This window comes from Balearica regulorum, chromosome 1 (assembly GCF_011004875.1).
Source record: "Balearica regulorum gibbericeps isolate bBalReg1 chromosome 1, bBalReg1.pri, whole genome shotgun sequence".
Lineage (NCBI taxonomy): Eukaryota > Metazoa > Chordata > Aves > Gruiformes > Gruidae > Balearica > Balearica regulorum.
Genome location: NC_046184.1, coordinates 2,061,271 through 2,072,132, shown reverse-complemented (window position 1 = coordinate 2,072,132; position 10,862 = coordinate 2,061,271). Strand labels below are relative to the sequence as shown.

Genomic DNA, 10,862 nt, shown 5'->3' with positions numbered 1-10,862 from the left:
CCCCATGCAAAAAAAAAAAAAAAACCCAACCAAAAAAACCACCACATCAAAATATCAGCTTTTGCTGTCTGCCAGCACAGCCAGATGCTGCTTTTTTTTTTTTTTTTTTTTTTGCTGCTTTGCCTTGATTTTTGCTTTTTTTTTTGCCAGGATATCCATCCCACAGCTGAAGACCAGGAAACCAGGTGCTGGGTGCGGATGCGTTTCAGCTGCTTTTCCCCCTTGCTCTGCCTTTCCCCTTGCTCAGCTGAGGTCCCCAAAGAGTTTTGCTAAGCAGAATAAAGCCCCAGCCGGCCGTGGGGCCAAGCCACCCATTTCAGACAGTTGGAGAGGTGAGGTCGAGATGCTGCTCCGCCGCTCCAGAGAAGGCAGCGGCAGCTCCAACTAGCTCAGTTCTCTCCTAGCAGACGTGCCGTCTCTGCCAAGCGCTTTCAAAGACGTTCCCGCTCTCCATCGAGCAGCTCGGGGGCCAAACGGTGTCCCCAGGGGCTGCAGGCAGGGGTGAGAAATTTAATAATTTCTAAATTTATGCCCCAAGTCCCGTCCCTCCCCGGCTCCATTCTGCTATCAGGGGCTGCAAGGAGTTTGCTGTGAGGCTGCTGCTTCTGGGGCTGACAGGCAGCGGCAAAGGGGAAGGCTTTGGGATGAAAGAAAGACGTTTGTCCTGTTGAGAATTTGCGAGCAAAAACTAAGTCCCAGGATTTAAATGTCTGATTTGGGAATGAAGGAAGGACAGTTCTGGGTCCCGAATCAGCCTCGCGTAGGGGTTGTGTTCCTGGGAAGGGTTTTCCCACCGCGTCCTACAGCGACGGCTTTGCCAGTGACGCCTGGGTCGTACCACGGCTGCTGGACGTCCTTCTTATCTCATGTGGATGCAGGGCAGAATTAGGGGGGTGGTTGTTGCCCCGGGGGAGCTCTGTGGGGTTTTGTGCAGGGGCGAGTGAGGCAAAGACGTGGAAATCGAGAGGCTCCCTCAAATCCTGCCCCAATCTCCCCATCTGCGGGACAGCGAAGGGCAGAGCTAAGGGGATAAACCTGCCCAAACCTCCCCCTCCGAGTGACAGCCAAGGGCAGAGTTAAGGTGACAGCAGTTTCAGGGTCTGTGGCTCAGCAGCAGAAGGGTCCAGGGTGACAGAGGGTTGATTTCATTTTGGATGGGTCTGAGGACATCTCCCCCACCTAACAGCCCCTCAGTTGTAACCTCGAGATACAGATGTCCACGGAGACCCACGGGAGCCATCCCGCTCTGCAGCAGCTTCCCAAGGGCTTCTCCAGCCTCCTTGGCCCCTCCACGTTCCCATCCCCACAGGAGATAACTTAGCAGCTCACAGCCCCAAACCAGCGGTGAAACCCCAGACCCAGGTAGGGTCCTACACCCCTGGGGACTGTCCCCCATCCAGGGCTTGCCATGCGACGTGCTTGCCACAAGATGGGGCCCGAAGATTGGGAATGCCAGCACGCCTCCAGGCACTTGGAGAGCCCTTGTGCCTTCGGGGCTGGCCCCAGGGACACTCATCTGACCTCAACATGGGCAAAGACCCCCCACCAGGAGATCCCTTGTGGCCTTTTAGGTGGCCTTTTTGAGTGGTCAGGTGGGTATACAGGGAGATGGGTTGCTTCCCAGAGAGACAGGACTCAGAGATGGGAAGTTTTGCAGAGTAGGATGGTTATCCCAAGGTTTTCAGCCCTCCCGAGACCCAAAAATGACCATATGTCAAGCAGGGGGTGATGCTGCCGTGCTGTGATTTTGGAGGTGCCCAAGGAACGATGGCAGGGCTGTCCACTGGGGAACTGTGCCCCAAATGTGCCATCAGATGGGGCAGCCTGTCCTGCACCCAGGGTGGAGGGGGGTCCTGGGGATGGAGCCGTGGGGTGATGGGCAACCCCAGAGCACCCCAGGCCAGGGCTGGAGAGGAGATGTGGGACCGTCCCACTGCACAGGTGGCAGATCACCCCTCCAGCACTGGGGCCAGCTGTCCCACTCCATGCCCTCTTCGGACAGAGTTGGATGAGCGAGTGGATGGGCAATTTCCAGCTTCAGAGAGCACAGAAACATCTCCGGTGGCTTCAGGCTGACCAGAGAGGAGCCGAAAGACAAACCCACCTTTACAGCAGCTGGTGGTACACACAGTTACTCTGTGAAGGTGTTAGCAATGTAGAGAGGGCTGCATGGGGACTGCAATGAGATTGCCCCAGGCAAGGAGGTGCCCATGGTAGAAACCAGCTCTCCTGCAGCAGGCACTTGTGTCTCAGCAAAGGGATGGCCAAATCTTCTCCTCCACTGAGGCTGCAGCCTTGCAAAGCACCTTGGACATCCCACCTCCCACCCAGCACCCCAAAACCAAGGGCTGGGGGGTTGCACCTTGGAGGAGGATGCCCCAGGACAACTCATTCCCACTTGCCCTAACCATTAGATGGGATGGGAGGACTTGGGAGGCGAACCCAAGAGTGCAGAACCTGGGAGGGCAACCCAGTCCTTGGGATGTGGGAGGACATGGAGATGATGGTGCTCTGCTCTGGGCCCCATGGGCAGCTCATGGCCATCTCTGCCCTCCCCACGTTGTTTCCACCAGGCAGGCCACCACAATGCCCCACACCAGGCTGCTGCTCCTCCTTGCCCTCCTCTGCGCCGCTGAGACCGGCCGGGCTCTCCACCTCTACAATACTGCCTCCATCTTCAGCTGCCTCAACGCGGCCCTCAATGAAGCCCAGAAGAGCCGCCCAGAGGAAAACGCCATCTTGGACAAGCGCGGCTTCGACTCCCCATCACCAGAGGAAGCTTCTGAGGAGGAGGAGGGGGAGGACGCGGTGGATGAAGAGATGGGGAAAAGGACGTTCCCGGGAGAAGGCCATTACAAATATGTCTCTCAAGCACAGGTGAAGGGGAAGACCTACCAAAACCGGGCCAAGAGCGACCGCCGCACCAAGGTCACCCTCTCCCTTGATGTCCCCACCAACATCATGAACATCCTCTTCAATATCGCCAAAGCCAAGAACTTGCGGGCAAAGGCCGCCGCCAACGCGCACCTCATGGCCCAAATCGGACGGCGGAAGTGACCTTCCGTGGGGCAGGGGGGACTCGGAGCAGGGCTGGCTGCGTGGGGCCACCACCCGGCCCCAGCCTGCTGGCCAGAGGGGACTGATGGCTGTGTACGATATCAGTGTTGTATATTTTTGACCCATAGAGCTACCTAACTTTCATATCTCTTCTTCCTCCTTCTCTCCTTCCCAATCTCGTCCGTCCCTCCTCCTGGACATTTCCATGCATGGGGAAGAGGCTCATGTCCACAGCAGGACAAAAGGATGTGTCACCTCAGGAAGGTCCCTATTAAAGCTACGATCTCTTGAGTTTCCAATGCTTTGTTCTCCCATCGTCTCCACCGGGTGCTTGGTTGGGTCTGTCTGGGCCTGTAGCCTTTCCAAAACTTCCCTCCACCTCAACCTCATGGCCGTGTCCCCACCACAGTCCAGACCCTAATCCCTCCCAAGTCCCTCCAGACCCTAATCCCTCCCAAGTCCCCACACACAAGCCACCCCTACACACAGTCATCACTGCATTGGGAAGGGAAAAGCAAGACTGATCAGGGGACCTCAGGAGGGATTTCCCAGTTTCTTCTCCTGGGGGACTCTCTAGATTTTAAGGTCATCTTGCAACAACGCCTGTCCTGACCGGCACCTTCAGCAGTTGCAGCTGGGACAGCATCAACCTCCCCATCCACATGGCCTTTAATGAGCACCTCCAGGCCATGGGCTGACCCTGGCCAGGGCCACCCCATGGCCTCAGGTGTGTTTGGACCCCAAGAGTTGCATGTGCTTCCCTGGCTGCTCCAGACCCCATGGGGTTTGTCCATGTTGCCCAATCTACCCCTGTCCAGCTCTCCACCACTCTCCCTTTCTTGGTAGACCTCTGTACCAGTTCTGGGACTTCAGCTCCCCATACACAGACCATCCCTGTCCACCTCACTCTTTTCCACCCTCCACTGAGCCTCAGCTCAACAAGCTCCAACCCCTTCACCTTGGACTATTTATCCCTTCCTCTAAATCTCCCTTTCCCTTCACCTCCCAGCCTAGCTCTAAGATGAAACTCCACCTCTTGGCCTCCATCCCTGCATGTAGCAGGAATGGGAGATGGAGAGAAATTTGGCCCTCCTTCCCCAGGAGACATTTGCCAAGAGCAGCAAAGTAGCTCCCACCAGCCCCGCCCAGGTCCTGGCCATGAGTAGTACTCCAGGTGGGACGTTAAAAGGGAGCAGGTCTCTGTTTGAAGGGTTGGTAGATGGACCCACCAGCCATCTGCAGGGACATAGCTGGAGGCATCTCCTTGCTGCACTGCTGGGCACCCCAGAGGAGGCAACACAGCTGAAATCAGTCCCAGCAAGCCCATGTTTGGGTGACCAAGGCTCCTAGCCTCCACAGTCTGAGGACTCAGGACCCAAATATAACCCAAGCAAAAACAAAATAATACACCAGGCCCTCCAGCATCTTCCCCACATAGCACACATCTCCAGCAGCAACACACCACGTTGCCCACAGCATCTCTGTGCAATGACCTCCTCTTGCCTGTTATGGAAATTACACATACCAGCCACCATAACAGGGTTCAACTCTAGGTTTCCACTGAATCAATAAGCTGAAAGATAGATTCTTCTATAAAAGTAGGTTTTATTAATAGCACTAAAGCTTGGTCTGGGTGTGACCAAAGAGGGACCCCAAACAAAGAAATCCCTGGGCAATTATACCCTTACAGTCTAAGTTCCCCACCCTTCATGTGACAGTTCGGGCTAGTAGTAATATTAAGGTCTGGGGTCTTCTTGCTCTTTATTTGTTTGATTTGTTTGCAGTTCCATTACTAACTGGTTGCTACGTGGTCATCTACAACATACAGTGGATCTATCTCCTCTTTCACATCCTCTTAGGTTGGTTTTGGCCAGTTCTTGGTTAGCTTTTCAACACTGTTGTAATACAGTCGTTACAGTTCATATACCATGGTCTATAGGCTTTGTCTACTCTAGCTATTAATGTTTAAGCTGCTAGTGCTAAGTTTTGACTAACTTCCTCTACAACACCCCTCAGCTCCAAGGGTGTACAGGTGAGGTCTGTCTTTGTTGCAATCTGTTGTAGCCTTGGACCATATGGCCCTTTATGTACACTGTATATAACTTTCTACATTTTTATAGACCAACACCCTACACATCCATCCCTCATTGGTATATTGAGCTCTTGTTCAGCAGGACATAGTCATTATACCCATTTTACACCCGGGGAAACTGAGGCACACATGCCCGCTCACATCTGGTCAGGCAAAGCAAGGCAGAGCAAGGTCAGACCTGGCTGGGCACCCAGCTGGACACACTCTTGTCCCGTTGTGGGTTTGGCCATAAGTGCCCCGAGGTTGTCCAGGCTCAGCGTCTCTGATACACAGGGCTGTCTAGAGGAGCCTTGGCACAGCAAGGAGCGACAGAGGGATTTGCTCAGAGCCAAGGGAGAAATCATTGCTTTGAGCAGAAAGTTGAAGAGGTTTTCCCCTGTGCACCCCAGTGAGCTCCAGTAAAGCACTGGCCCAGGCTGGGAACAGGCTTTTCCCCACCATGCTGCGCTGGGGATGTGCACCAGCCCTGCTTGGGGTTACCTGGTTAGACGAGGAGAACATCTTAACCCTGTGTTAGTCCCTGGAAATCAAAACATCACATGCCTGGGGCTCACACTAGGTCTTTCTTCTGCTCCCCTTTAACGAAGGTAATTAACATTGAAGCAACACCATGGGAGCAGATGAGTCCAAGGTGCTTCCTGGCACCAGGCTGTGCTTTCACGTGCAAAGCTGAGACAAGGACAGCAGACACCAGCCGATAGCAAGTGATGGAGAAAGCAGAGATCCTCCCTCCCCAGCTGCATCCCCATGGGGGAGTCTCATCCACACCAGGCACTGGCTTGGACAAACAATTCCAAAATTAATCCTCCTTCTCAACCTCTGCCAAGAGAGACCGGGGGTTGCTTGGAGAGGCTGAGACACAGGCGGAGGTTGGAGGAGCCAGATTTCCTGAGGAAGCTGAATGGAAACAGGAGCACTGAAATTTCCATCAGTCACCACCTGGGTCTGGGAGTGTGGGGAGCCAAGGCCGCCATGCTTGGGAAGAACAGCCTTGCTGTTTGGGCTGATATGTGCCATTTTGTAAAAGCCAGGTGAGGATTCAGTCTTTGCTGCCATTTCATGCAGGGTTGAAATCCAAACTCTCAGTACTGCACTCAAAAAGAGCAGTATGCTCAGGCATGGGTGCACAGCTGCTGCAGTCTCACTTGGGCCAACATAGCCTTCTGCTTCCACTGTTGGGTACCTTCCAGCCTCTTCATAATCCTTCCCCCAGGCAGCCAGGTCTTCCCTGGCCTACAGGAATGCCCTCATCCTCCTTCTCCTCCTCCACGTGCCAATGCTCAAAGCCCTCTTTCACCCACATCAGAGCAAACCAGCAATGCTGCAGGGCTTTAGACATCCCCCATGGTCCTCAACCCCATCCTGAGATCAAGGACGCCCCACGTCCATCTGGCTGAGGAAGGGATTCAGCAGTGTAACTCAACAGGCATTGAGCATGTGGCCAAAAATGCACTCCCACTGTGCAAGGAGGTACCCATGTTCACAGCCATGGGGTCTTGGCTAGAAAAAACAAGCCAATTTCCAGCAGCGACCATGGGCAGAGTTAACCCATGCGCCTTGGAATAGAGAGCACCAGGAACATGGTGTCCTTGCAGAGAGTTACATCAGGACCTAAGCCCTAAGCGAGGGCGGGGGAGATGCACATCAGGCTGCAGACACACCTACAGGCAGCCATCCCTGGTGGCGTGAGAGCATCCTCCTGGGATGTCCTGCCCTGCTTCTGGGATGTCCTGTCCCACTTTTGGGATGTTCTGTCCTGCTCCTCAGATGTCCTGCCCTGCTCCTGGGATGTTCTGCCCTGCTCTAAGAAAGTTAAGCAGCTATGAACAACCACACAGCTGTTTGGTCACTCCCCCCCCGCCCCGCAGTGGGATGGGAGAATCAAAAAAAAATTTAAAACTTGTGGGTTGAGATAAAAACAGTTTAATAGGACAGAAAAGGAAGATGATGATGATGATGATAATAATAATAGAATATAAAAAACAAATTATGCACAGTACAATTTCTCACTACCTGCTGACAGATGCCCATCTAGTTCCTAAGCCACGGCACTCCCCATCCAGCTCCCCCCGGTGTGCATACTGAGCATGACATCACATGGTATGGAATATCCCTTTGGCCAGGTCGGCCAGCTGTCCTGGTTGTGCCCCCCTCCCAGATTCTTGTGCACCTCCTGGGGAAGGCTCATGCCTCCTCACTGGTGGGCCCTGGGAAGCTGAAAAGTCCTTGACTTAGTACAAGCAGTACTTAGCAACAGCTAAAACATCAATGTGTTATCAACGTTATTTTCATACTAAATCCAAAACCCAGCACTATACCCGCTACTAGAAAGAAAATTAACTCTATCCCAGCCAAAACCAGGACACCTGTCCTGCTCTGAGCTGGGCCAGGGAGGGCTGTGACCAGCTCCCCCAGGAACAGAGCCACCCCCAGCCACCCAGCAGCTCTACATGGATCCACCTCAACATAACTCATGACATGGACAGGAGCACATTAAGATGCAAAAGCCAATCCCGTTCTTCAGAGGAGGATGAGAAACTACCCCATGCTCAGCCCCAACTCCGCTGGCTGATGGATGGGTGATTTGCTCTGCTCCATGCCCCCCTCATTTGCTTTTACTTTGATTCTTGGACCGCTGCCTTCCTGACCATCTTCTGCAGATTGTCCCCTGGGAGAGTCCCATTTTCTGCTCCCCTTCTTAGAAGACCCCAACCCTTGCACTGAACCCAACGAAAGTAGTAGGACAGAGGGTAACCCACCCATGCCCAGGGGACCAGACCATGAGGTTTAATAGTTCCCGTAGAGGCAGTCCTCATGCCTTAAGTCTAGATCAGATTTTAAAGCTTGTGTTTCCGGCCTCTGGGACATCTGTGTCAGTGAGTTTCTTGCATTCGTGTATGTTACATGGAAAATAAAGACATTGTCCATTTGCAATGGGATGGTCTCATTGCTGTCTCTCAGTCCTGCTGTTACATCATATATCGTCATATCTCTCCACAGCTGCCCCAAGTCCTCCAGGGCATCCATCATCCCCACATCACGTAACTGCCTCAGCATCTCTGATGAATTTTTCACCACCTAACAGCTGTTATCCCTATTTTAAAGAAGGCACACTGAGGAACAGAGAAGTCCCGTCTCCCATCAGTGTGCCAGCAGCACATGGGTCTCTCGCTCCCCTCTGGCAGTGGGACCAGCTCCATGGGGCAGGCTGGGGAGAGCGCTGATCTCTGCACTGTCAATGGCCAGGGGCCAGGGAGGGAGATGCTGTAAAATTCAGGCACTGCCAGGGTAGCCAGGGTTGTATTCAAGGAGCCAGTGCTACCCTGGAGCTGGGAGAACCTGGCTTTCTGGGTTTCTTGTGGAACCAGTGCTGGAGAAGCCATCACAGCCCCATGACACGACGCCAAGGCAGGAGCCCCATCCTGCAACTCCTGTCCATCCCCAGGCGATTCAACAGATGTGCTGTTTGCATTTGGAAAAGGGGGATGGAAAGTAGAAAGCACAATTCCAGCCCTGAAGAGTGCAAAGAAAATCTTAAAAATGAGCCTCATTTTTAAAATAAAAAATAAAATAAACCCAGATACTCTTCCAAAAAAAACCCCAAAACCTGTTCAAAACTTTTTTCCTGATTCCACAGAAAGTGTTCTTAGACATCACGGGGAAAGCAATGCTGAATAAGTATTTAAAAGCCAAAGAAACTCCAGACTCCATAGGTCTACAGGTGCAAGTCCTTCACATACCTTGATTACCCCACATGTCTATCCTTCCCGGGACAGAAACACCTGAGCCCTTCACCAGCAGGTGCCTGCACAAGGAGGGGGCAGGAGGAGGGAGCCCAGCTCTACTTGCTATAAAAGGCCCAAGAGGGAGTCAAACAGGATGTGCTCTTGGTGAGGTGGTTGTGATTGTGGTGAGGAGTAGCTGCTTGGGTGGTTCAGAGCCATGGTGAGTAGTTGTGGAGCTTGGGTTTGCTCTCTGATAGCTGGGCCTGGTCCTTTCCCAGCTCTGCAGTGGAATGGAGCTGGGGGTAGCTTTTCTTTCTGGCTGGGGGAAGGCATCTTGCCCTTGGCTGTGGGTTTTCTTGGGGGTGAAGGTTGTTGTGGGTTATGGAGGAGCATGTGAGCCCTGGAGAAGGGGCTCCTGGGGGTGCAGAGCTTCTGCCTGAGAGCTGGTCTCCAGAGCTGGGTTGGCCTTGTAAGTCTGGTATCCACCTTTTCCTGGCCTGGGGATGACTACCCTGCTGAAATGCCTTCAGACCTTGCCTGTCCTCCTGCACGAAGGTACTTTGAAGGTCTTGCTGGTGGTGTCTGATTGAGGACTCAGCTAGGTGCCCATCTGGTGTTGCTGTGGGGCTGAGGCAGACCTGGATCAGGGGATGAAGGTCTTTCCTTGTGATGACTGACTCAGCGTCCCTGTTCTGGCCCTGGTGTGGGGGACTGTTAAGGCTGTCCTGGGACTGTGTTGGAGGTGAAATGCAGTGGTGTCTGAGGGCTGATACATTAGATGCCAACCTTCGGGGCAGGACCCTCTCCTGCAGTGTAGGATGTTGCTGCCCTGTTTCTGTGCTCAGTAGGAGTCCTGCTGTGCCAGACTTCTTGTACAAAGGCAATTTGGATGTTGCTGTGTTGGGTCTCCAGCCCAGTGACCTGCCCAGGCCACAGATAAAAGCAGGTAGTGAGGGCAGACTAAGCCTTGGGTAAGCCCATCTGAGACTTTCCTATCTTGTACCTCAGGGCTTCCTAAAATTGATGTGTGTGTGCTTTTCTTCTTTAGTAAGCTGCAGCAGGAGTCTCTGAACCCAAAAGCCTGGCTTTCACAGCCTCCTGTGTCAAGGAGTTGAACAGCTCAACCACACTTTCTGCACTGGGACTCTTCCCTTAGTCCAAGCCAGGAGCAGTTGCTTCATGAGGCAACTGCTAGTCTTGCATGGAGAAGATGAAGAATTAGTTCCTACCCAGCCTGGCTTGGATCCCCTTTAGCTGTCTCCAGCCAGCTGATCCTGCATGACTGTATCTAGTCTAAATGGAATAAGAAACTGCTCTGACAGTTGATGCTTGAAGCCCAACAGGACAGGCTTCTCCCATCAGAGAGACAGAGGTCCTCCACTGCTGCCCATCTGGCTGGGGAGAGGTTTGCCTCTACCTCCCTGGGAGGGGCATGGTGGGGAGTGTTGTCTAAGGCTGGCTGGGCTGAATCACTCCCTCCTCTCCAGGTGAAGTACCTGTGAAAGCTGTCTGTGCCCTGTCTTCTGCCCCGAGGCAGGATCAGCAGAGCAAAGAGAAGAAACCATGAGCAGTTTGACTTGACAGCCATCATGCTGTAGGTTCAGCAGCTGGGCTTGGTTGCCTGCTCCTGGGAACAGGGCTGTTGAGCAATGTAATGAGAGTGCTGGGATGCAGAGGGACCTAGTGCAATATCCCACCAAGGCGGATGAAGAAGTTGAGGCATTGCAACATCTCTCTGAAGGGCTAATGCTTAGTTGTTGCTTGTTCAGCAGCTCTTGGGTGCCTGCTAGGGACAAAGTGCCCTGGCTGCCACCAAGCTAGGTTAAAGCTCCTCCTGTCTGTAGGCTGTTGGCCATATGCTCTATAAAAACACCCAGGAGTGCCAGCTTTAGTCTAATTCTTCAGTGCACATTGATAACCTCCTCTTCCTTCCCATCTCCATACAGAGGGAGTGTATCTCTGTCCACATTGGCCAGGCTGGTGTCCAG

General features: G+C 53.3%; 1 protein-coding gene across 1 annotated transcript; it reads left to right on the top strand.

The window, feature by feature from the left end:
* The first annotated feature begins 416 nt into the window (after positions 1–416).
* On the top strand, positions 417–3,057 carry UCN3 (urocortin 3). The gene is made up of 2 exons (XM_010310203.2): positions 417–501; positions 2,574–3,057. The coding sequence occupies exon 2, from the start codon at positions 2,587–2,589 to the stop codon at positions 3,055–3,057; it is 471 nt and encodes a 156-aa protein (XP_010308505.1). The 5' UTR covers positions 417–501; positions 2,574–2,586.
* Positions 3,058–10,862: the final 7,805 nt, after the last annotated feature.

What these genes read in the sequence shown, in the direction of transcription:
- UCN3 (XM_010310203.2), top strand. Translation starts at nt 2,587, where the DNA reads ATGCCCCACACCAGGCTGCTGCTCCTCCTTGCCCTCCTCTGCGCCGCT.